At 41.5% G+C, this 26,206-nt stretch overlaps 2 protein-coding genes across 14 annotated transcripts in view; one reads left to right on the top strand and one right to left on the bottom strand.

Annotated features, from left to right (window-relative positions):
- The window catches only part of FN1 (fibronectin 1), a 67,497-nt gene extending 50,747 nt beyond the window's left edge, over positions 1–16,750 (top strand). For 4 of the 12 annotated variants that reach the window (XM_036319095.1, XM_036319094.1, XM_036319093.1 and 1 more), the window contains 13 exons: positions 1,119–1,306; positions 2,114–2,201; positions 3,000–3,176; positions 3,826–3,915; positions 4,149–4,328; positions 5,448–5,537; positions 7,049–7,155; positions 8,165–8,303; positions 10,879–11,031; positions 13,775–13,900; positions 14,408–14,514; positions 15,070–15,180; positions 15,981–16,750. In XM_036319095.1, coding sequence (XP_036174988.1) covers positions 1,119–1,306; positions 2,114–2,201; positions 3,000–3,176; positions 3,826–3,915; positions 4,149–4,328; positions 5,448–5,537; positions 7,049–7,155; positions 8,165–8,303; positions 10,879–11,031; positions 13,775–13,900; positions 14,408–14,514; positions 15,070–15,180; positions 15,981–16,052 — 1,628 coding nt within the window. In that variant the 3' untranslated portion in view covers positions 16,053–16,750. Of the gene's footprint in view, positions 1–1,118; positions 1,307–2,113; positions 2,202–2,999; positions 3,177–3,825; positions 3,916–4,148; positions 4,329–5,447; positions 5,538–6,694; positions 7,156–8,164; positions 8,304–10,878; positions 11,032–13,774; positions 13,901–14,407; positions 14,515–15,069; positions 15,181–15,980 lie in introns of all 12 variants that reach the window. The other 8 variants (XM_036319092.1, XM_036319089.1, XM_036319088.1 and 5 more) reach the window with 2 other exon arrangements.
- A 7,409-nt stretch (positions 16,751–24,159) lies between these two features.
- Positions 24,160–26,206, bottom strand: part of ATIC (5-aminoimidazole-4-carboxamide ribonucleotide formyltransferase/IMP cyclohydrolase) — a 28,739-nt gene continuing 26,692 nt past the window's right edge. For both annotated transcript variants that reach the window (XM_036320027.1, XM_036320026.1), the window contains 2 exons: positions 24,718–24,873; positions 24,160–24,385 (listed from right to left, as the gene is read on the bottom strand). In XM_036320027.1, coding sequence (XP_036175920.1) covers positions 24,266–24,385; positions 24,718–24,873 — 276 coding nt within the window. In that variant the 3' untranslated portion in view covers positions 24,160–24,265. The remainder of the gene's footprint in view (positions 24,386–24,717; positions 24,874–26,206) is intronic.

The raw sequence follows: 26,206 nt of genomic DNA, 5'->3' as shown, positions 1-26,206 counted from the left end.
GAGGCTTTATGCCCTGCTTAATGAGTTTATCAGGCTATTAATTTCCATGTAAGGGGGTTAAAAAAAAAGTTGCCTCTGTTAGTAAAGGCCCTCTTTACGAGGAATTGTACTAAACAGTGAAGTTTAGGTGATCTTTAAATCAAGTCTAATACGCGGACATTTTGGAGTAACTTGGCTCATCAACAAGGCCATAAAATGAGACATTTGAAGATAATTCTAAAATTGTGGATTATTTTCTGGACTATGCCTCCCTGTGGCTATACTCACTGTGTATAAGGAAAGGAGTTTGGCATCCTAGAGCTTACTCTACAAAAGGAACCCAAAATGAGCCATTTCATAGCAGCATAACTCTGAGAACACGTGGGTAAGACCTTCCTTCTCTGGTTAGATAATCGTGTGCCCGGTGTGTAATTTGCTTAAAGGATTGAGAATCAGACACATAGGGCACATGCTTTCCACAATACTTTATCTTCTTGTGCTTTGTTTCTGAAGCACAGGGGAATGCTAAGATATGTCCTTGTGACAGCAGAAACCCTGCAGGTGACAATCTGTGTTATTGCTCTTTGCTTCTCTTTGCTGCTTCTGTTATGATCCAATTTTCTTATGCTGCACCACAGAGAATACTTCAAATTTAGCAGTGATATCTGCCACAGGGTCCAAATAAAGCGAATCAAAACATAATTCTAACTTTGGGGGCATGGAATTCTCTGGGAAATGGATTTCCATACGAGGATAATTTATATCGGAAAAGGGCTATTGCTCATCTTTCCGTACAAATGGAAAATCAATCTCAATGGCCTAAATCAGTCATTCTGACTTTTCAAAAAAAATTTTAAGGGAAAGCAAAAACATCTTCTAAAACCTAAAGTCTTTCAGAATTCTGACATTTATCTGTGTTTCCAGTGATGCTGAACATTGGTGGATATAAAACATGCTTTCAGCAAACATTTTCTTCATTTTGCATCCCTTCTCGTTGTACTTTCTCATACTGAATCTTTGATCAGGGAAATCACCTAACCCAAACCAAGCACAATCTATTCTACTTCTTGGAATTCACTTTATTGTCCGTTTTCCCCATTTCCTATAAGATAACCTCTAACCAATGACCCTCCTGACAGCCATTCCTGCACCAACCAACCTGAGGTTCATTCAGGTTACACCAACGAGCCTGACTGCCCAGTGGACAGCCCCTAATGTTCAGCTCACTGGATATCGGGTGCGGGTGACCCCCAAGGAGAAGACGGGACCAATGAAAGAAATCAACCTTGCTCCCGATAGCTCATCTGTGGTTGTATCAGGACTCATGGTAAGAAATGCTCTTTTTCATTGAAATAAACAAGTAGGCCATCTCTAACAGTTTAAGGTGGTAGAAATATAATATCATAGTAAATCTAATGATATTCTTGGCACCTGCCATCAAATACTTTTATTGTGATTTTATATCAATTTTATAAATAGCTTTGGATTGTGCACAGCTCTTTAAATGTATTCTGTTCACTTTAAAAGGGTATGTGTGGGTGCAGGGGGAAATTTATATACAGGTTGAACGCATGTATCTTCTTAGTTATTATACATTTTCTGCCCTCTGTTACTTTGGCAGGGAATATTCTCCAGCTTGCACCAACCCAGCCTGACCCTACCTTCATAAAAACACTTTTAGGCCTTCTGGACTCGTGTGCAAAAAACTAACCAGTAACCTAGGAAATTGATATACATTTAACATAAGTCCAATTCCAGAAGAAACTATAGAAAGAGGGTTCAGAGATAGAGTCGTCTCTTTGCTTCTCTATGATCAGAAAAATTCACAGTTTATACCTGTCTGTTCATAAAGAAACAGGCTAATACCCATTTTCCTCATTTTGTATCAGCTTAGGATAAGTATATCAGTTATGGCTTACTTGGGCTTTACCCCTAAGAGCATTTTAAAATTCATATAATTTAAATTTGTTGTTGATCACCTGTAGTGTAGGAAGGAAATTAATCTAGGAATGTATAGTGCTGTAGGTTTTGCTAGTTTATTTATTTTTCTTTTATAACTATGGCATCTTTCTAATGCAGCAGTGAAAGTCCCCGGGCTTCCGATTGCTAAAGCTTACCGTGCCCTTCTTTCTAGGTGGCCACCAAATATGAAGTGAGTGTCTACGCTCTTAAGGACACTTTGACAAGCAGGCCAGCTCAAGGAGTTGTCACTACCTTGGAAAGTGAGTGATCAAACTTTTTAAGTATCAAAAAACATTCTGTATAAACAAAAATTAAAGAATGCTAAATGGTTTTCTAGATCACTAAGTTAACAATGGAGTGATTCCCAATCTGGGAATTGATTAGTTCGCTCATCTTTTTGACTTAACTACTGGCGCCTTTGGTGTTACGAACGAAGACTAGTTTATGCTCTACTTGCTGGAATTTGTTTTCATAGAGTTAAGTTTGGGGAGGACATGCTGCTTTGTACTGTATCTTAACAGTACAGTACAGTCTTGGACCAAGTTGGGCCCAGATTCTCATTTTCTGCCATATCAATGAATTCCCGATATACTCTTTCAGAAATCATATAAAGTGTCAATGTTTTCTCATCTATAAAATAGGGATGGCATTGCATCTGTTGAGAGAGAAAAAATATGAAGCCCTATGGAAATGACACAATACTAGCATTGCATATATATATCATTGCTGGCTGGCAATTATTCTAACTCCTGCTACACATATTTTACATTTTAATAAATTAATAACTTTCACCTTTATTGAGGGATTTGTAGATGCTATAAACCAGCTTTGGGAACCACTGGTAGTATCTCTTACAAGCTTTTCAGTTCTTCCGAAAAGAAAAGGTGAATATTTTTATATTTCTAATTATTGTCAACCTTTGTTTCTGGATGCCATAGGAGAAATGCTCTACACTGTCATGTGTAGAAATGGATGTATTTGTTGTATAATAAGGAAACATTTAAAATATCAAAACCTTACCCATATGAGCACTAATCTCAGGCTATGATCCCATGCAGATGTCAGCCCTCCAAGAAGGGCCCGTGTGACAGATGCTACTGAGACCACCATCACCATTAGCTGGAGAACCAAGACTGAGACGATCACCGGCTTCCAGGTGGATGCCGTACCAGGAAATGGCCAGACTCCAGTTCAGAGAATGATCAGCCCCGATGTCAGAAGCTACACCATCACAGGTCAGGGCACTCGCTGTGCAGACCACACTTGCTCACTGCTGCTCACAACATCCATTAGTTCATTAGTTATTCCAGCACTTACACTGATTAAATTATTTCCAAAGCGTTATGATAACCCAGCTCTGTTCTTTAAAATCTTATTTTTAAACAATATTCAGAATTGGTTTGTCCTGTGAATGCCTGATTTTATCTAATGTTTGCCAAAGAAATGGCCTAAGTTCCACTCATCATTTTGATTTTTAATCATTGTACCCTTTCTTATATTAAAAAATTGTAACATAATGCTTATAACTAAAATAAACTAAAATGGTTCAATATTAACATCGATGATATAGCATGATTAAATTTAAAAAATCAAACAACACTACTTTATAAAGATCAAAGTTGTCAGAGAATGTTCAATATCTGGGTTAATTCAGCTCTCTTTGAGATTTAAAATTCTGATTCCAGTTACCAATCAAAGACCATCTAATTATGATAAAGAGAACAGTTATTACCCATACCATGTTCTAACGGTATTGTTCAAATACGAACCACTTCTGTCGTTCATATAAACATGCGAGGGTAGAGGAACCATGAAAATTGCAGATGAGTTGAAACTTCCTAGTGAATCAAGATCAGATAAAAATTGTCTCTTCACAAATCCCAGGTTTACAACCCGGCACTGACTACAAGATCTACTTGTACACCCTGAATGACAACGCCCGGAGCTCCCCAGTCGTCATCGACGCCTCCACGGGTAACTATACTTTCTACTGAAGAAATGCCACTGACTTGTCTGTGATCAGTCATGTGAACTTAAGAAACAAAAATGAGGCTGTTATTTTTGTATTATAGATCACAGTGGATCCCTTATACAGTTTTCAGAACTCCCAGATTCTCTCCAGTCTGTTATGAAGGGCTGGAAAAGAGTGTGGGAGTAATTTTCTTGGTTATTCATTTTCTTAGAGACTGCATTTTGATTTCTTTTAGCCATCGATGCACCATCCAACCTGCATTTCCTGGCCTCCACACCCAACTCCTTGCTGGTAGCATGGCAGCCACCCCGAGCCAAGATTACTGGTTACATCATCAAGTATGAGAAGCCTGGGTCCCCTCCCAGAGAAGTGGTCCCTCGGCCCCGCCCTGGTGTCACAGAGGCTACTATTACTGGTATTGCTGCTTCCACGCTGTCATTCTCTCCTTACTCCCTAGGACAGAAAGTGCCTAGCAGACTCCAGCTGTGTCTTCGATGCTACACCATGAGAACAAGAAGCCCAAAGAGCATTCTCTGTGTAGGAGCTGTAGAGCTCAATACATCCCAAAAGGCATGAGTCCATGTGAAGGAAGTAATTTCAATACTGACCTAATGGCTTACCATCTTTTTATATGCTCTGCGTTTGCCAGATACTTGTCAGTCCTAGAAAAATACATTGTTCAAGGCAAGCTAGCTCATTTAAGCTCCTTCTCTCTCAACTCCCTCAAAATCAGATGATCTTGCAGGACTTGCCAGGGTACCACCTGCCCTCGCACCTCATTATCCACTTTCACAGAATAGGTCTCGAGGCAAAGTGATTCCCAGCTACCCTTACTGGAGAGAATGCCTGGCCTGGGAACTAGGAGTTGTCTGTTTCAGTAGGAAAGATCAGAAGCCTCTGGTATTATTTTTCTCCAAGAGATTATATTTTCAAACTGTGTATAAGGTATTGTCTGGACTTTCAAATCCTATGGAACACAAAGGTACCAGAAACAGACACTGTATTTTTAAGAAACTTTGGGGCCAGGAAAACAGAATCTGATATGGGAGGAGTTGAATTGGATACTTCCTCTAGGGACCCCCCAAAGATTGATCATTCTCTCCTGCAGAGCCCTTACCTGTCCTCTGACTTTGCATCGATCCTGTTGCTGAGGGCCATCTGGTTATTAGGCCTAAGCACATTCATGGATACAATCTGCAACGATCTCTCCCAAATGCTTACTCCACAATGCTGATAGATTTTTTGCAATTCAAAAAGCAAAATAAGATCACGTGCTAAAAGAATGCCCAGAAAAATTTAGCATGAAAGTGCTTATTCGGCTGTCAAGTTGGATAGTGAGAGCATTGTTCAGTGGCCATCGCATGCATAGTGTTTGGGTGTTTATAGAAGGGAAGGAAGTCAATTTTACCTTTCCAAGAGGACAGTGGGCGGAGGACAGAGGAAGCTTGCTCCCCAGGGGTGATTCCCGGCAAGATCCATTTCCACTTGACAAGCTGAGCCCACAGGTGTAACATGATGATCTGTCCTCCGTCAGGTTTGGAACCAGGAACTGAGTACACAATCCAAGTCATTGCCCTTAAGAACAACCAGAAGAGTGAGCCTCTGATCGGGAGAAAAAAGACAGGTAAAGAAAGAGTGCCTTCTGGGTAACCTGGAGACGGTCAAGGGAAAACTAATTACAAATGTTTAATTTTGCCGTGAAAAGGTTCTCCGGGTTTGGTTGCATTTCTCATGGAACCTTTTTTTTCTAACAGCGCAGCATATATGTTGTGCTCTTTGATAGCAGGGATAACGTAACATAATCTGTTAGTTCAGTTTTATTCTTTTCCTAGCCAGTCAAAATAAAGCCTTTTATCCACCTTTAAAAATTTCAAAACAGATCTGGAAATGTACAAGTGAAATGGCTACAGTTGCTATTTGTCTCTACCTTGTGTTGAAGTTAAAAATGTTTAAGAAAAAACGTTGGGAGAAAATTCCCTATTTGTCTTTATTACGTGATTTCTGAAACTTGCAGCCAACAAAATGTCTTACTTTTTCACCCAGTTTCAGTTTAATTTGAAGAAAGTGCTATATTTATGCTTATGGAAATTTAAAAATGAATATATATGCATTTTAACCTATTTCTACCATTTCAAACCATTGACCCAAACCTCTGGAATTCTCATACTTCAAATGCTGATATAATTAGTGTGGGTTCTAGTCCTTAAACTCAATTCTCAAGTGAAAAAACAAAAGTGGGGAAAGGCTGCACATTTAAATTCCATTAGGCTTCATTTGAGCAGAGGGAGCTTCTATGGGGCTCAGCGGTCTGAAGCTTTGTATGATAAATTCATACTAACACTTTTTTCCATTTTAAACTCTAAAGCAGGGGCGGGGAACGTTTTTTCTGCCAAGGGCCATATATAACATCATTCGAGGGCCATACAAAATTATCAACTTAAAAAATTGGCCTGTTATATTTGGTCAAACATTTAACTCACCCCTATTGCCTTGGCAGGGCCAGACCAAATGATTCCACGGGCCTTACACGGCCCACAGGCCTTACACGGCCCACGGGCTGGATGTTCCCCACCCCTGCTCTAAAGGAATCTTCGGGGGGGAAAATCATTAAGATTTCTTTCTGGAAAAAGTGTTTTGTGATCTAAGAACTGCTAATTTTCCAGGGGCTTTGATCAAATCAATAAACAGTCATTGTTGCCTGAGTTGATAATGACTACTGCTGGTACTTCGGGGAGCTTATTAACAAGCTTTGCTTTTTTGGCTCTAACCTCTCTTGGCTAGATGAGCTTCCCCAACTGGTAACCCTTCCACACCCCAATCTTCATGGACCAGAGATCTTGGATGTTCCCTCCACAGCTCAAAAGACCCCTTTCATCACCAATCCTGGGTCTGAAAACGGTATTCAGCTTCCTGGCACTTCGGGTCAGCAGCCCAGTGTTGGGCAACAAATGATCTTTGAGGAGCATGGTTTTAGGCGGACCACACCACCCACAACGGCCACCCCTGTAAGGCATAGGCCAGGACCATATCCGCCGAATGTAAATGAGGAGATCCAAATTGGTCATGTCCCCAGGGGAGACGTAGACCATCACCTCTACCCTCACGTTCTGGGACTCAAACCAAATGCTTCTACAGGACAAGAGGCTCTCTCTCAGACAACCATCTCTTGGACCCCATTCCAGGAAAGCTCTGAGTATATAATTTCATGTCATCCAGTTGGCATTGATGAAGAACCCTTACAGGTATTTAATGAATTTTTATCTTTACTCCTGACTGGGAAGCTGGGAAAGGAGCAAGCTAGACAACAGAAGTGAGCAAAACTCCCATATCAAGTGGCTAACATTTTCAGGACCTCTTAGGTGACTCAATTAGCCCTGATTTTTTTTTTTTCTTTTTAATCTCAATGTGGTACTACTTCGGGTAGGGGTTGGGGGGAGTGTCATTCGTTATTATTTAGCAGAAAGAATGAAATCCTCTCTATTTTCCTCACTGATTTGAGGCTCCTTGGTAATACAAAGAAATAATCCTAGAAAAGAGAGAAATATTCTGCCTGAATTTAAATTTGTGCCCATAAGGGTTGAAATACCATCCTATGGTTTGTCCTTGAAGAATCTCATTATCTACAATAGGTCTGAGGAGAAAGAACTTAGGTGAAGCTGTGCATATCAGCTGTTGTAAGTGATTGATTCTCTAACTAAAACTTCTGTTCTTTAATTTGTCTTGCTGGTATCAACTTTATTGTGTTCTTAGTTTTAGAAAGTGGCAGAATTTTAAAAACTGACTACAGCTGTGGCAGATTTATGAGCTTAGACACTTGAGTTGAACGATTTTCCAAAGTGTCTTAAGGATTCTAGTGGGGGTCGGGTGCCACCTCTTGTGGGATGAATAATTCTCCCTACAGTGCCCACCTTCTATGTAAAGGGGGCAAGGCCAGGGTTTCCTGGGCTCGTGCAGACCTGCGGCTGCAGCAGCTGGAACGGAGCCTGTCTCTAGAATTATTGAGGTGCCCAGGTAACTGCGGAGCACGTGGGGTAGATTTTTGGCAGGAAAATCTGGCAGGTAGAAGTGTTGGCTATTCACCCCACGTTCCATTTCTCTCCTTGGCTGTTTGGGTCCTTTTACCCCCTCTGCTTTATTGGTGTCCCTTTGTTTTGTTTACACAGTGAGGGTTATTGATAAGAGCATAGGGAAAGTCATGGATTCCTCTCTCTAATGCTTTCTCCCCTACTTTGGATGTGCTAATAATGGTAGTTCCGAGTTCCTGGAACTTCTGCTAGTGCTACCCTGACGGGTCTCACCAGAGGGACCACCTACAACATCATTGTGGAAGCACTGAAGGACCAGAAGAGGCACAAGGTTCAGGAGGAGGTTGTCACTGTGGGCAACTCGGGTATGTGAATGCCTGTGCTACTCAGGCCAGACTCCCCCCCCTCTGGGGGATGCTTTCTCCACTGACTGTTCCGTTGTTGCTGTTTTCCTTGAGCTTTGGGAAATAACGTTACATCATGAAGTAAATGAGCAACTTTAAATTGAATTACAGTGGAACCTCGTTTCTCGAACTGAATTCGTTTCCCCCATTGGAAATAATATAAATTGAATGAATGCGTTCCGGACCCCCAAATGATTCCCTGTTTTAACCCTTCTTAGATACAGTACACGTCTCATGTCCTGTTTATAAATAAACACTTTAAAAACAGAAAGGACATGAAATGTAAATGAAAATTTAACCAAAAGGAAAAGAAATGTACAGTAGGAAAATGAAAATTAAACAATACTTAGAAGCAACAAAAGCAAAAAAAGCACGAGAATATTCATAGCACAATATCCTGAGATTTTAACCGTGGTAAACTGACTCAGATTCGCACATTCTCTCCTTTGTCACTTGGGAGATGCATGGCTGGTCATACAGGCATCAGTATGAAAGGGTGGTCAGGTTGAGAAGTGAATTGTTCGATATGGGAGACATTCGAGAAACTAGGTTTCACTGTATTTTCCTAGTATCTTTGTAAAATGCGTACGTATTGGACAGAGTCACAAACGGGGACGTAATGATAGGCCTGGCACAAGCTCAGATCCTTCGTTGACACTCTCGAGTCCTTGCCAGAGTGCCTTTCTGAGTTGATACAGGGCACAGGTCCCCTGACCTCTCTGCCCAGACCGTCTCCATGTCACCATGTTGGAGTCCTCTGGAGTGATTTTTAAGTACCTGCTGAAACCCATGAAAGGAAATTCCCCATCCGTGGACATTAGGGGCAGCTGGTGTTTGTTCCTCATGTAAAATGCTACCAACACAGCCCATTTCTGTCCCAAGGCCTCCCTTATTCCAGTGTTATCTCCATTTTTTTTCTGATGACATAGATCCAAAACCTCTGTCGAGGTTAAGTGGTCCTTGACTCTCTGCAGCACCCAGGAAGTCCTTTTAAACCAGTAGCGTGTCTGTCCCTTGGCTCTTCAACCTGCAGCAGCTGAAGATTCTCCAGGAAACATAAGATAGGGAGTCATCAAAACCCTGAGTCCTAAATCTTCCAGCCAGAGGGTGTCCTACCAGCAGGGAGACTAAATCCTTCCCCTGCTCAGGACTGGCTTTATTTCTAGGGTCAGTTGACCTAGTTTCAGCCTCCTTCCTCATCTGACGGTGCTGTTTACATGTATGAACGCATGTGAATGAAGCAGTTGCATATCTGGCAGAGGAGGGGGGACAGGGTGTTATTTTGTGCTAGTTGTAGTATATATCCATGGTAACACATACCCTTTGCCTCGTGTGGTTTTACTAGTAGAACGCCACATGAAAGACCTTTGTGCTTTTCCACATTTTTTTTTTTAAGATTCCATCTCCCTAACTTTAGTCGGGTGGAATTTTAACGCCTGGTTATTTTTAGGAGGCTGAGTGAAACCCCTCATAGTTATAAGTTCCTTCTATTTTTCTTTCCGCCTCCGTATTCCCAGCAGTGGTATTCTGCATTCTAGCCAGGTTCTCCTGGCTTTGAAACAGACTTCTTAGCCTCGCCAAACTATTTTTTTCCAAGGTGTTGCCTTTTAAACTATTAGGCACTTCAAATATCTATGGCTTTTGATTTTTGCATTGTAAACAGTGAGATTGCATACATAGTGAGATGCAAAGACATGGAAGTTAACTTAGCTAATTTTTAAAATAATTTGAAACATGCTTTGTTTGCATAAATTACTTTACAATAAGGTTTCCCCAAACACAAAGATCTAGATCTTAGGCAACATGAAGACACCCCATTACCAATTCCTAAGTCATTCATATCCCATTGCTTCCTCTTATCTGGAACAATTGAGTTTATTGATAAAGTAAAGCAGTCCTACAGTTAATTGTGATAATGTGCAAAATGTCAAAGTTTAGCACTATTTTCCAAAACTTGCAAAAATAAAGGTGAAGGTCACATTATAATGGAGTATTGCAGTAAAAACAAAAGATGCTCTCTAGAGATTATTTATTTGGTGAGCACGTCCTAAGTGTTGGTAATGGACCAGTACTTTGACTTCATGATCTCACGTGACCATCACAAGATCCAGAGCAGGTAGAGATGTTCTGAGTATTATCCCCATATTACAGATGACTATAATATAATAACTAGCTTAAGGGCATCAGGTACTGATGGAGAGGTGTTTCCAGTCTTTGCAACTTAACTCGCTTAAATTGAGTCCAGATCTGTTTCACGTTCTATAGACTAGATTTACCAGAAATGAATTTTTAGAACTGATGACAAAAGTGAAAGATGGGTTTACTTTAAGATGCCTTTTCAAGTGTCCACTGGCAACATTTGAGCGTTGTTTATTAGAGCAGCTGTTGCCCTGATAGACAGGTGAATGCTTCTTAGTGCTACTGGGGCTTTTGTTTCAGATTCAATCATTATGTGGAATAATCAGTTTTCTTCTTATCCTCCAAAACTGCCAATAAGATGTCTTTTTTATTGCTTTTCCTCCTTTTCTTCATGTAGTTGACCCACCTACGGATGACTCGTGCTTCGACCCGTACACGGTTTCCCATTATGCCGTTGGAGAGGAGTGGGAGCGGTTTTCTGAATCTGGCTTTAAACTCTCCTGCCAGTGCTTAGGCTTTGGCAGTGGTCATTTCAGATGTGACTCGTCTAGTGAGTAGCTTGCTTGTCCATCCACTTGTCGCCCTGTCTCTTCCAGCCCCACGCATCCGCACAGTGTGCCAGGGAATCATGTTTGGCAGACCCAGGCGCTTCCAAACATGAAGCAAACAGGGGGAGACTGCTTGACTCGAAGTAACATTTTGCATCATAGAAAAATGATGGGAAATTTTACTTGTGGAATATTGCTTATTTCAAGGGTAGTATGCCAATACGACAATTAAAATAAAATTTGTGGTGGTAGTATGATTAAACTCCTCTGTTAAGATACATGAGCTAAGTCAAATTCTTTGGAGCCAGGTCAAATGAGAGATAAAAGAAACCCCAAGGTTTTATATATATATATATATATATATATATATATATATATATATATATATATAAAATTGGTTTTTTACAGAGAGGAAGGGAGAGGGGTAGAGAGTTAGAAACATCAATGACAGAGACACATCGATCAGCTGCCTCCTGCACACCTCCTACTGGGGATGTGCCTGCAACCAAGGTACATGCCCCTGACCAGAATCGAACCTGGGACCTTTCAGTCCACAGGCCGATGCTCTATCCACTGAGCCAAACCGGTTAGGGCAACCTCAAGGTTCTTTTAACCTTTAGTGTTGAGTGAGCTCAGAGGTAAATACCTATGTTCGCAAATACTCTTTCTTTTTTTTAAAAAAATATTTTTATTTATTTCAGAGAGGGAGAGATGGAAACATCAATGATGAGAGAGAATCATTGATTGGCTGACTCCTCCACGCCCCCTCTGGGGATGGAGCCGGCAACCCGGGCATGTGCCCTTGACCAGAATCGAACCTGGGACCCTTCAGTCCACAGGCCAATGCTCTATCCACTGAGCCAAACCATCTAGGGCAGTGGTCGGCAAACTGCGGCTCGCGAACCACATGCGGCTCTTTGGCCCCTTGAGTGTGGCTTTTCCACAAAATACTGACTTCTGCGCATGGGCCACGAAGTTTCAATCGCACTGTACATGCACACCCGCATGTGGTATTTTGTGGAAGAGCCACACTCAAGGGGCCGAAGAGCCGCATGTGGCTTGCGAGCCGCAGTTTGCCTACCACTGACTAGGGCAACACTATCTCAACACAAACCAAACACTTCTGTCAGAGTATATACACACACACTCTCTCATATCACACAAACACAGATGCATACCAAGTAGTTTGAATCTTTCTAGGTAATGCAACGAGTACAGATAACGTGTAGATAATTAAGAATCTTCAATTAAAATTTATTTAATTTTCAACTTATAAAGAGATGGTAATATATATGAATTGTTTTAGTTAAAATGATCTGAGGAATTATTATATTTTGAGACTCAGTAGTAGAATTTATTAACCTTTTATTTATGCTTTGATTTTAGGGGATGCATTATTGATAACTGGTTCATTTTTGTTGGTGTTCATCATTATGCCTTATAAACAAACCTTGTATAGACATATATCCAGAAATCATATTTGGAGAAATAAAACATAATAGATTTTTTCCCAAAGTATTTTACTTAATTTGTGTACATGAAATGGTTTAATTCAGACTGAAGCATAAAACGACCAATTTTTTCACTGCAGACGACTATGCTTGACCATCTGAAAATGGAAAGAGCAACAGAGGTGTCATGTTTAGGAGTTGGCACAGTTTTTAAAGTATATTTCATTGATTTTTAGAGAGGAAGAGAGAGATAGAAACATCAATGATGAGAGGGAATCATTGATTGGCTGCCTCCCGCACGCCCTCCACTGGGAACCGAGCCCGCAACCCAGGCATGTGCCCTTGGCTAGAACCAAACCTGGGACCCTTCAGTCCAGAGGCTGATGCTCTATCCATTGAGCCAAACCAGCCAGGGCAGAGTTGGCATTTTTAACATTTGGCATCAATTAGGCAGTTTTTCATTTATGCAACTGAACTATTTTTAAGCTTATATATTTATTGCCTATATAAACGTTAGGTACAGTTTTGGGAGCAGAGCTATAATTTGATTTATGTGGCTCAAATGACATATTTTTTGCCTCAAATGACATATTCTTTGCTTAGATGTCTTAACTGTTGATTAACTTAAAGTGTAAGGAATGACATTGATAGAATGGAAGTAATATACTGTTTTACAAACTTCTGAAATGTGTTTTGTTTCAGTATGAACTGTGGGGATGAAAAAGTTAGCTTTTATGTGTAGTAGTCTTTATATAACTGTTAGCTCTCCTTAAAACCAGTCTTATTATTAGGGATAGTAACCAATGTTTATCATTTTGTTTGTTTGTTTTTTTTTGATACACAGATTTATTCTTTTTCTCTTCTCATTTACAAGACACACATTGTGGCATAGAGAAACCTGCTGATCTTTGTGGGGGTTTTTTGGTTAATGGAGCTACTTTGTATCCAGGATCTTTGCAAATCCAAAGTGATTTTCTACTCCTAAAATACTCAAATCCTACTTTAGTTTTACCTTAATAATGAGAATTCAAATGAAGGTCACTGACTGTTCTTGTGATATGATTATGGTGGAATACATTGAATCTTAAAAGAGCCTAGAAAATATTAAATGGTAAAGATAATATTTTAAAATCTAGTCGTGTCCCCCCCCCAAAAAAATGGTTTGTCTTAGGCATGATGACCTTTAACCTTCCTTACCATTCCTTCCAGATGCGTGTGTGACATGTCCCAGTGCAGTCACTGTCTTGTGAGTCAGAACCCACCACTAACTCTTTGCCTGACCCCCGCCCCACAGAGTGGTGCCACGACAATGGTGTAAACTACAAGATTGGAGAGAAGTGGGATCGGCAGGGAGAAAACGGCCAGATGATGAGCTGCACGTGTCTTGGAAACGGAAAAGGAGAATTCAAGTGTGATCCTCGTACGTTGCCACAGATCATTTTTAGGGTCTTGTCAAGCACTCCCACACTCATTACTGAGCTGCCGCTCTCATTCATGGGCACGAGTGGAGTTGTTCAGTCTCCCTGAGGAATGGACAGTGGGTTTATTAATCTTGTGATTTGGGAAAGCAGAGACAAGCTTCAAAAATGAGCCATGATTTAATGTTACTACAGGCACTTTAGCACTTTTCCATCCTGAGCATTTTGACCATAAACTGCAGTGAAAAGTTAGCAGAAAGCTTTACGGATCTTTAGGCTCAACTTTTAAAATACAATCTCATCTTCTCAGTTTATTAGATCAAGTTTTTGGAAATGCTGCCCTATGGTCCGTACAGCAGTTTCTCTATTACGAATAATTCCCATAAATGTGGTATTTTGGTTGTGATGATGCAAATTTAGGTGGGAACAGAAGCCACCCCCACACCGGGGCCCCGTCTGTCTGATTGCTCTTAGTCTTACACGCACTTCTGACTCGGGTCTTCATGTAGATGAGACAACGTGCTACGATGATGGGAAGACGTACCACGTCGGAGAACAGTGGCAGAAGGAGTATCTCGGTGCTATTTGCTCCTGCACATGCTTTGGGGGCCAGCGGGTAAGGCTCTCTGCAACTTAGATAAGATCAGGAGAAGATGATTCGGGATGGAGCTGCTTGCGTGCATGCTGTACGTACGAGTGTGGCAGTACCCCCTATGAAATGTTGAAGCACCTCATTTCCTGTTGGCACATAGCTGCCTGAGTGATACACTTTCCAGTCCTCCCCTTTTGTGGCAGCCTCAGCCCCTCCCACACCCAGTGTTCTCAGGCTGTTCTCTCTTCTTTGGCACCTAACCTATTAAGGTTGGGTAGCACTCAGCCTCCAGCTCCAATCTAAAGTACGGGTGCCCCTTTGGCATTGTTGCTAAGTATGTTGAATAACACCCCAGATCTAAGACAGTGCCCCTTCCTTCACCTTTTCTCTTGAGTAATCAGCCTAAGTATATTCTACAAAGGTTATAAATTCATGAAATCATCATCAAAGTGTCCTTTGTGACTAAACTGTTTATATTTTGCCAATGAAGAACTGACATTCTTTTGTAAACCCACGCACTAAACCTGTGATGTGCTGCTCTTCTTGTAACCCCATCTGACTGCACGCCTTTGCTCTCAGGGCTGGCGCTGTGACAACTGCCGCAGACCCGGCGCTGAACCTGGTCACGAAGGCGCTACTGGTCACTCCTACAACCAGTATCCTCCGAGATACCATCAGAACTCAAACACTGTGAGTACACTTGCACGAGCATTTCTCCCCTAAGTGCAATTGGTCACATAGTAGGGATTCTCTTTCCATGGGTACTTTTCTTTTGAATGAACCTATTTTAAAAACAAAACAAAATAGCCCTGACCAGTTTGGCTCAGTGGATAGAACATCAGCCTGGGGACTGAAGGGTTCCAGGTTCCAGGTTCCAGGTTCCAGGTCAAGGGCATTTACCTTGGTTGCGGGCACATCCCCAGTAGGAGGCATGCAGGAGGCAGCTGATCGATGTTTCGCTGTCATCGATGTTTCTAACTCTCTATCCCTCTCCCTTCCTCTCTGTAAAAAATCAATAAAATATATTTTTAAAAAAATAACCTTTAAATAACTTGAGTACTGTATCCTATAACATAATTTTGGTTCTAATGGATAACCTCTTGAACATTACCTTTTACTCGGTTTATTGAGTTTGTTGCTAGGTTCTCTTTTTTAAAATATATTTTTAATGATTTCAGAGAGGAAGGGAGAGGGAGAGAGAGATAGAAATATCAATGATGAGAGAGAATCATTGATCAGCTTCCTCCTGCACATACCCCACTGGGGATCAAGATCACAACCCGAGCATGTGCCCTGACGGGGAATCGAACCATGACCTCCTGGTTCATAGGTTGACACTCAACCACTGTGCCACACCAGTCGGGCTATTGCTAGGTTCTTAACGCTAGAAATATTCTATCTGGAAGTAATTGCCATAGAAGGCCCCCCTCTTTTTTCTGTACACTTTGCAGTATTTGCTGCTAATTTTTCTTTGTCTTCCATTTTAACAGAATGTCAACTGCCCAATTGAGTGCTTCATGCCTTTAGATGTACAGGCTGACAGAGAAGATTCCCGGGAGTAATATTTCCAGCCCAGAAAACCACGCGTGGATCTCTGCCACGGCCCATCCCAACTGGAGCGACATTAGCAGACCCCATCCTAGAGTGTTCGTTTCTTTCTTAAGCCCTTTGCTCTGGAGAGTAACTTCTCCAGCTTCAGCTCAGCCCACAGCTTCTCCAAGCATCACCCTGGGAGTGTTTTGAAACTTTTCTAGTAAAAGGGGGCAGTTCCTTGCTTGTACTGCTCCAAAGTGTTCAACACCGCTCAGTATTTTTAATGAGATGATTCTAACTTGTGACTTGGTTTGGGATCCGCAGGGAAGCGCATGCACCAACCCAGATGCAGAATGTACTGAAATGATATTACCAAAACTTTAAGTGGGAAAGTTACCCAAACACTTCTGCTTCCACTTAACCGTCTGGCCCGCAATATTGTAGGAACGGCATGTCCCTGTTACTGTGACATTTAAAATATCCACAGTGCTCACTTTTTCCAAATGATTCTAGTAATTACCTAGAAATATTTTTCTCTTACCTGTTATTTATCAATTTTTCCCCAGTATTTTTATATGGAAAAAAAATTGCATTGAAGACACTTAGTATGCAGTCGATAAGAGGAATTTGGTTTAATAATGGTTGGTGATTATTTTTTATACTGTACATGCCAAAGCTTTACTACTGTGGAAAGACAACTGTTTAATAAAAGATTTACATTCCACAACTTGAACGTCATGGCTTCTCTTTTATATAAAGACGTTTTGGGGAACATAATTCTTATGGATGTTCTTTTTCTTTTCAGTTCAGCAACATTTAAAAACCTTTGTGTTCAGTTCTCTGATTCTTGGTGATTTCAGTGCAAGAGTTTCTAAATCGCTACAAAAGCACAGATTCATTCTTGTCATTTCATCTCCGCAGCAGTGGAGAAACTTTTGTATTTTCCACTTTACCACATTTAAGTGGATGTAAATATTCATCCAACTTGCTAGCTAGTTCTTCAGAAGTAAAGTCGAAACAACCTCTAGTTGCTCTTTTCTAATTATAATTCTTCCCTCCCCAGAGATTACCTGCAAGGGGAGTGCAAAGGTGACAGATACAGAAGCTACTTGAATAGTACAGCATGAAGGAGTTTTGTCCTAAGGAAACCCCGTGGTGTAATTACCTCAATCCAACTTGTCTGCATTTGTGTCAGCCACAGTTTTAGGGTCCCCCAGCTGAACAAAGTTTGCTTAGTTGTGGTCTGCAAAAGCCATTTCCTTTTCAGTTTAACTTTGTGGAAACAACAAAACTCTGAGATTAAACCTGGCACTCAGACTAATAGTGGCACTGGGAATAGTTGATTATTAATTAGTAAAATATTAACACATAAAATAAAAGACATGAAAATACATTTTACATGCTACTATGTAATGTAGGAAAATATTTTTTTTTAAAATATATTTTATTGATTTTTTACAGAGAGGAAGGGAGAGAGATAGAGAGTTGGAAACATCGATGAGAGAGAAACATCGATCAGCTGCCTCATGCACATCTCCTACTGGGGATGTGCCCGCAACCCAGGTACATGCCCTTGACCGGAATCGAACCTGGGACCCTTCAGTCCGCAGGCCGACGCTCTATCCACTGAGCCAAACCGGTTTCGGCATGTAGGAAAATATTTTAATGAATAACCTGGCAATGAATATTACGACTCTATAGAAAGAGATTTCCTCAGGTTTCTTTGTTTTAAAAAGCAAATTTACATTTGAGTTTTGTTTATAAATGCTTTGACGGTTAGCATCTCATTGGGGGTAGGTTTTATGGTCTTATTTTATAAAGACTACTAGTGTCCCGGTGCACAGATTTGTGCACATTGAAAGGAAACTAATTAGAAGAAATATTTTCATATTGCTATTCACCCTTTATAATAGGGTATCAACCAAATTCACAACCAACAATGACAGGTTGAAACAAACACATGTGATTGGTACCAGCGAGAGCTTTATATGTATCGCACATGTCTGAGTCAACTTAGCCTTTTATATATATAGATAAACTTGCTTAATTAGACCTGCTTTCTGATTTAACTTTTTCCAGCCCAGTGAAGCAACCCAACTTCTCTTTCAGGTTAATTGTCAACAACACAGCAGTAAATATCAACACGAAGCAGATTGTTATTGTAGATCACACAGGGAGAACAAAGGGTAAAATATTTAACTGCAGCAGTGTTTGACTACATTCTGCACAGTGAGAAAACCTGAAGTCATTTTCAAGTTCCACCATTTCTTACTTCTTTACAGTCAGGTCAAGTTTCCAAACTTTCTAAATCTCCATTTTCCAGTTAATGAAAAGAAAATAGGATTCTACTGAACGGAGTCTCCTATTTACCTACTCCAGGATGGACCTCTGTGAGGATCAAATGAGATGAGGCATGTGAAAACACTTCACAAACATTTGGTTAAAATGTAAAATGTCTGCACCTGGCTATAAAGCAAATAGGGTTAATAGGGTTCCTGGGTTGAAGAAACTCTAAGGTGGCTAGTCGCTAGGGAGAGGAAGCCAGGTGTTGCTACGTGACGTCATTACCCAGTGCCACAGCAACCGTTTCCAGGCTGAGCTGGGCTGTGGGCCGCATTTTGCGCCATGGGGTCTTGGCAGCGTCGGCTGTGATTTGGTGGGGTATCACTCTGGGGTGGTGGTGGGGCCTGGTTTGTTGGCGCCAGGTCCATGGTGCCGTTGATTTTTAAATGGCCAGTGCGCATCATGGCAGCTCCTGCATTGAGCGTCTGCCCCATAGTGGTCAGTGTGCGTCATAGCTACTAGTTGGTCAGATGGATGAACACTTAGCCTTTTATATATATAGATAGACTAGAGGCCCGGTGCACGAAATTTGTGCACTGGGGAGGGGGTGTCCCTCAGCCCAGCTTGCACACTCTTGCCGTCTGGGATCTCTAAGGGGATGTCTGTCTGCTGGTTTTCTTCTATTTTTAAGATGTTCTCTGCCTTTGTTTTTTTTGTGGTTTCCCTCTAATGCACCCAGGTATTAATTTTCTCCTTGCAGTCCTTGCAGTCTGGGACCCTTTGCTCCTTACTGCCCGCCTGCTCACTCCTTACCACTCAGTTAACTGCTCCTTAGAAGCACGCTCCTTACCATTCAGCTCGCTGCTGCTTAGCGCTGCTGCAGAGGTGGGAGAGGCTCCCACTGTGCTCACCAGCCATGAGCCCGGCTTCTGACTGAATGGCAGTCCTCATGTGGGAGCACACTGACCACCAGGGGAAGCTCCTGTGTGGAACGTCTTTCCCCTGATGGTCAGTGCTCATCATGGCGACCAGTCGTTCTGGTTGTTCTGCCATAGCGGTCTCTGGGCTTTTATTATATAGACTAGAAGCCCGTTGCACGAAGATTCGTGCAATAGGCCTTCCTTCCCCTGGCTGCTGGCACCGGTTTTCCTCTGGCACCTGGGACCCAGGCCTTTGGTCCGGCTGCAGCAGAGAAGCCAAGCCTCGAGGCTAGGCTTCTCCTCTCCGGCTGCAGAGAGGCTTGGCTTCTCCACTACAGCCGCAGCAGAGAAGCCAAGCCTCTTCAGTCTTCAGTCTTCACTCCTGCCACAGCCTTCACTCTTCGCTCCTCACCTACATATGCAAATTAACCACCATCTTTGTTGGGTTAATTTGCATAGTCGCTCTGATGGGCTGGTGGACGTAGTAGAGTGACGCTAATTTGCATGTTTCTCTTTTATTAGTGTAGATACTTCCATTGGAAATTCTATACCATTTCTAGTTGTACATAACTCTTAAAGTGATTAAGAAACATATCCACACATTTAAGTGCCAAAATCGCTTCCCATTTAGTAAATTCCTCTTACTGTGGTAGAGAAAGTGGCAGGCTACAACTGAAAAATCATTTTCAGGGGATACGTTCCAACCATTAAAAAAAAACAAAACAAAAGAAAACACCCACTCTTGGGATGTCTCAATTTGGGAACATTTAAACATTATCATAAAGGCTAATAAAGCAGAAGCAGCACAAAGACACCTGGCACTGCCATAGGGTTTTCAGACTGAAAAAGTTCTTTTTTTGAAAAAGTTCTTTTTAGAGCGTATGTGATGCTCATGCTATTATCACTGCCGCACGGTCCCATTCCATGTCCTCGTTAAAAGATCCCATTGGGATTGCAAACAAAAATCTATATAAATTACAAAGAGAATATTTTAAGTAATAAAAGTGCCAGAGAATCAATGCTTCAGTTGAAAGCCCAAAATGGGAAACTTTTTTAATAACAATCCTCAGTAGAATTCAGGTAAGATATTAAAACATGTTTTACATTTCCTTGAATTCCTATGTAGTGTTTAGAGACAGATAGGTTTTTTAACAATCTCAGGAGGCAACTTCATCTCTAACATAGCACTGAGTGGAGCTTCCAAAGACTTGCAATTAGTATTATTTGGAGGCTGAGAAGGTGCCTAGTGTGGGGTGGTGGTCAGCATCCTGCTCCTGCTGGGGCTGGCATCGCCTTTCCTCCAGGCTACCTACCACAGCAGGCTCCCCTTGCAAACAATACATCAAAGGCTAAGGCAGGGGTGGGCAAACTTTTTGACTCGAGGGCCACAATGGGTTCTTAAACTGGACCGGAGGGCCGGAACAAAAGCATGGATGGAGTGTTTGTGTGAACTAATATAAATTCAAAGTAAACATCATTACATAAAAGGGTACGGTCTTTTTTTTTTTTTTTTTTTTAGTTTTATTCATTTCAAACGGGCCGCATCCGGCCCACGGCTGAACTAGATAGTGTGATGGCAGGACTAGATAATGTGAATATACTTACAATCACTGGCTTGTACACTGTAAAATGGTTAAAATGGTAAAAGTTATGTTTCATAAATTTTATTTTAATAAAAAAAGTAAAAAAAAAAATGCCATGTTAGTTCCAGAAAAGTCTGTTTATTTGTAAAAAGTGGAGTGTGGGAAAAAGAGTAGGTGTTAGGGTGTAGGAATTCTGAAACATTTTGGCTACTTATTCGGAAACTGAAATAAACTCTTCCATAAATATACACTTACTACTTTTTATGGAAATTTCCATACATTAATATCCTCCAGTACTTTCCATGCCATCATATACACAAAAGCATTATGAAAATAATCAGCATTTTTTATAAACAGCATTTCCTTTTTTTAAATATATTTTTTTATTGATTTCAGAGAGGAAGGGAGAGGGGAAAGATAGAAACATCAATGATGAAAGAGAATCTTTGATCTGCTGCTCCCTGCACGCCCCCTACTGGGAATTGAGCACACAACCCAGGCATGTGCCCTTGACTGAAATGGAACCTGAGACCCTTCAGTCTGCAGGCTGATGCTCTATCCACTGAGCCAAAGCAGCTAGGGCTAGACAGCATTTCTTAAGTTCCAGGTGGTGTTCCAAGTGCTCTTATTATCTATTTACCCCTCAGAGCAACCGTTAAGAGGTGGGTACTGTCAGCACCATTACTCCACAATAATGAAGGAAAGGCTGAGGAATTAGCCAGGTCAGTAGCAGAGCTGGGACTTGACCCTGACAAATACCCAGGACATTTATTTTGAAAAGGGAGCTACTCTCTTTTCCAGGAACAAATCTGCCCCCAGGTTATAGATGAAAAACAAATTTCAAGAGGTTAAACCAGCCGTGGGCAAACTACGGCCCGTTTGAAATGAATAAGACTAAAAAAAAAAAAAAGACTGTACCCTTTTATGTAATGATGTTTACTTTGAATTTATATTAGTTCACACAAACACTCCATCCATGCTTTTGTTCCGGCCCTCCGGTCCAGTTTAAGAACCCATTGTGGCCCTCGAGTCAAAAAGTTTGCCCACCCCTAGGTTAAACCATAAACCCAAGCTCACCCAGCAGTGAGTGGCAAAACAAAGTAGTGATTATCTCAAAGAGCTTTGACAGTTTTGTGGTGGGTTAGATGGGGCCACAATCTAGAACGGGCATTGGGGGGGGGGGGGTGCTATTGGAGAAAGTATTTTTCTTGACCTGGTTGTTGGTGACACAGGTGTTTAAAAATTATTCCTTGCCTGGACGGTGTGGCTCAGTGGTTGAGCATCAACCCATCAACTAAGTCACTGGTTTGATTCCCGATCAGGGCACATGCCTGGGTTGCAGGCTCGAGCTCCAGGAGGGGGTGTGCAGGAGGCAGCCAATCGATGATGTTTCCCTCATCACTTTTTCTCTCTAGCCATCTCCCTTCCTCTCTCTCTAAAAATCAATAAAAACATATTTTTAAAAAAAATATTCCTTGAACTGTAGCTGTTTTATGCTCTTTCCATAGGCATGATTTATTACAATCTACTGTGCCTAACAGACCACACTGCATACTTTCTACAAGAGAGATACTCAGGGGATACTGCAAGAGATATGTGAAGTAATAGTGAACAGAAACGTTATCTTTAAAAAAATAGCTAAGGAACAATTTATCTCCCTAACCCAGAATTGAAAGCTTAGGATTCATTATGGGAGTTTTGAGGGGGGTGGAGGAGTGGGGAGGGACAAAGTTGTGAAAGTGGGCACAAGTTCTTAACTTATTAGGAGAAAAAATAGAGCTATCAATTCAAATTTCAAATCCAAATGTATCAATAATTGATTGACAAGAATATGAACTGAATGTCTTTATGACCTACCCTCAGAGGTCACACTTTCTTATACATTATTTTATTGGTCACATCACACAAGCCAGCCTTGGCTCAATGTGGGAGGGTTCTATACACAGACTACATTAGTCAATATATTCATGACTAGAAGAATGACCTTAAAAAAAAGAGCTGCAGAAATTTTAATTGGGGAGGAGCTAGGTTAAAGACATGGCAGAAGGTGGGACTCATCCGTTTAAGGCAGTGGTTCTCAACGTTGGCTGCACATTAGAATCACTTGGGAATCTTTTTAAAATCCTGATTTCTGGGCTTCATCCTCCGGAAATTCTGTTTCTTTGTTATGGGGTGGGGCCACAACATTAGTAACAAAGAAACAAAATTTCCGGAGGATGAAGTCCAGAAATCAGGATTTTAAAAAGATTCCCAAGTGATTCTAATGTGCATCCAAGGTTGAGAACCACTGGTTTAAGGGGAAAGATGACAAAAGCTTTTAGCTGGTCTCAGGTGTAAGAGGTTATAGTCAGGACCACACGTGCAGGACGTAAATGCACGATGACATCATGACGCAGGGAGGCGCTGCCCTCCCCGGCGCTGGACTTCTCCGTGGGAATCCCGAAGTGGAGTGTGGTCTGCGTCTGGGCACTAAGCAGTCGTTATATTTTTTATGCAGCTGCAGAGGGGACACTGCTGAAGTGACGGGAAACATTTCACTTCTCACAGAGGGAAAGGTAAGTACCAGCATTATCCATCCGTATGGGGTCAACAGAAGACATTAATCTCTTCCTAGGTGTTGGTCCCCAGGGACAATCTGCTGTGCTTAGCAGGCAGAAAGCCATGCTTTTCATAACTGTGATGGACAGAAACGGAGTGGGATGGTGGCATCTAGCCGGCGCTGCTCGATTTCTCTGGCTCACATGATGGTTCTCAGAAGTTCCTCACAAATAATGTGTTGAGATGTGCTGAGCTCCAGGAGGTCGGGATACTCCCGTGTTTCTTACACACAAATGTTTGTGTGTAATGTTTGTGTGCAAGACCCTAGATCATTTTCCTCCCCCAAATTATCAGAGAAAGTTTGTTTAGAGATAATAGAAGCAAGCCAGCTGGGCTGCGTAGGCTCAGAAAACTAGTTACAGAGGCAGAAGGGCCCTTGGAGCTTAGGAGAAAGAAAAAGGTAACACACTTGGGGGAGGAGGAGGGAGACGGGAAAGGCACAGCTGTGTCCCTGAGAGGGAGAGCACACCTCAAGAACCTGTATCGTTTTAAAAAAAATATATTTCATTGATTTTTTACGGAGAAGAAGGGAGAGGGATAGAGTTAGAAACATCAATGAGAAACATCGATCATCTACCTCCCGCACACCCCCTACTGGGGATGTGCCCGCAACCAAGGTACATGCCCTTGACTGGAATCAAACCCAGGACCCTTCAGTCCACAGGCTGACGCTCTATCCACTGGGCCAAACCGGTCAGGGCAAGAACCTACATCTTTAGAAAAAATTACATACAACTACTGGACACCATGAATCCAAGGTTATTATTCAGATTTATTCTTATTTTTTCCAAAGTATTTTCAAAATTGCCCACATGATTTTTCACCCACATAAACAAACTTAAAGCGCGTGTGATGAAATTAGTGGTGAAAGAGCCGAAGATTCGTGTGAGCGAGGACTATTCCCAGTTCATCGCAGGCGTCAATCACAACCTTGTCAGCAGCAGAACCGGACGGAGCAGCAATATACGCCACGCCACTCTAGGGGGGAGGAGGAGGAGGAGGAGGAGGAATAGATACTGACTTTCTGAACACAATTTTATGTTAAAATGCACAAAAATCAAAATCCAAATGACCAAAGCATAAGCTAAGAATGATTCACACTGCAGACGGATTCACTCAGACAAAAGACAGAAATAACAGGACCAGAGTTATTCATACATCACATGGAGAAGTCAAACAGTTCTCTAACTAACTATCCTGACATAGCACATAGAATACACAACTCACAGAACTTACAGTCAGAAGCAGGCTTTCTGCGACTTTCTACAGAGTGATCAATTCTCTGCACCGCACACGCACGCCACACTTACCCTTTTAGCTCTGTCCACATTGTCCCTGAAAGGAAAGAAGGCATCCGAGCTGATGGACACTTCACTCAGCTTGTCCACCCATTCCTTCTTCTCGGCCTCGGTCAGTAATTCAGGGACTTCCTCAAACAGAGCCTTCCACTTTACCAGATCTTCGTCCTGTGCGTGGGGGGAAGAGAGAGGAGAGTTCTGACATCCTCTTTCGGGCTATCTGACGCCACGATGCTGGGGAGCACTTGGGCATTTCTCCCAGGACTTCTTCATTATAAATAGTGGCATTTACCTCCAGGCTCATATTTCTAGAATCTCTCTCTCTCTCTCTCTTTTTTTTTAATGCTTTAACATTTCATTAAGGAAGAAAACTGATTCTAAGTGTAGCAAATAAAGACTATCCCATCTACATTCTACATCAGTTTATTCCAAATATATTTTGTCCTTTAATCTCTGCTCAAGTTAAATCTACAACTTTATATCCCTGTATCAAAGCAAGACTAACACTACATTTACACAATTAGCCTCAGTATATAGTCTTGACAAATCAAAACACAATTCATAATATTCATATTTTAAGAAGGTGCTTCCAATTTGAGTTTTCTTTTTTTGGGGGGGGGGGGGGCGGCGGCTTAAAGTACATACTTTTATTCCTGTTCACATATAAAGACCTTTCTAGGAAAATTAGAAGGGTTTTGCTTGGTAATATCAAACAGAAAAGTACACAATTAAAATAAAAAGGGAAAGTTGTTTCAAGTACTTCAGTCACAAGGCACACTCTGCAGCCTCGCTTTTCAAGGACACTCACTATGCCGGATTCCTGACCCTGAATGAACACCTCCGTGTAGCACTCACCCTTCAGAAAACCACTGAGATTTTGATTACAGGACCTTTCTCTCTTTCTCTTGTTTTCCATCCAATATGTCTTAAGCACTTGCCAATATCCAGAACCTGGACTAACCCCTATTCTTTTGGCAGGCTACCTGATTCTTGCAACTTTTAATGTTCCCATACACCTTCTTCAGAACAAAAAATATTAAAGAGCATGAAATATAACAAAAGCATGAGTTGTTAACGGTGCTTGGAGGAAATATGGGTGGAGAAGAAACATACTGGTTATCTGCTACCAGGCAATTTGTATGTAATGTTGAACATACACCTAACATGTAGTGTCATGCATGGCATTGTGACTGACACCTTAAGATGCATGAAAATCAGTCCATCCTGTCAAAAACTTATCATCAACAGGGGAAATACAAACACACAAAACTAAACCAATGGTTATAATTTGAAAAGACAGAGAATATTTGTGGTGTCAGAAAGGGATGAAGAAAGTTAAATGAGAAAGAGGACAATGAGGAATTGGTAACCAGTTTAGAGTAACAATTTTAAGTAATACAGAATTTCAAAATAATAGCATTTTCTCTTTGTAGCAATGAAGATAAAAGTCACACAGAAAAGAGTGAACATACTAACACACCCCACTCATAGCCCAACGAGA

Source organism: Myotis myotis, unplaced genomic scaffold, assembly GCF_014108235.1.
Source record: "Myotis myotis isolate mMyoMyo1 unplaced genomic scaffold, mMyoMyo1.p scaffold_m19_p_8, whole genome shotgun sequence".
Taxonomy (NCBI): domain Eukaryota; kingdom Metazoa; phylum Chordata; class Mammalia; order Chiroptera; family Vespertilionidae; genus Myotis; species Myotis myotis.
Note: the sequence above shows the minus strand (reverse complement) of the source record. Positions and strands in the feature narration are given on the sequence as shown.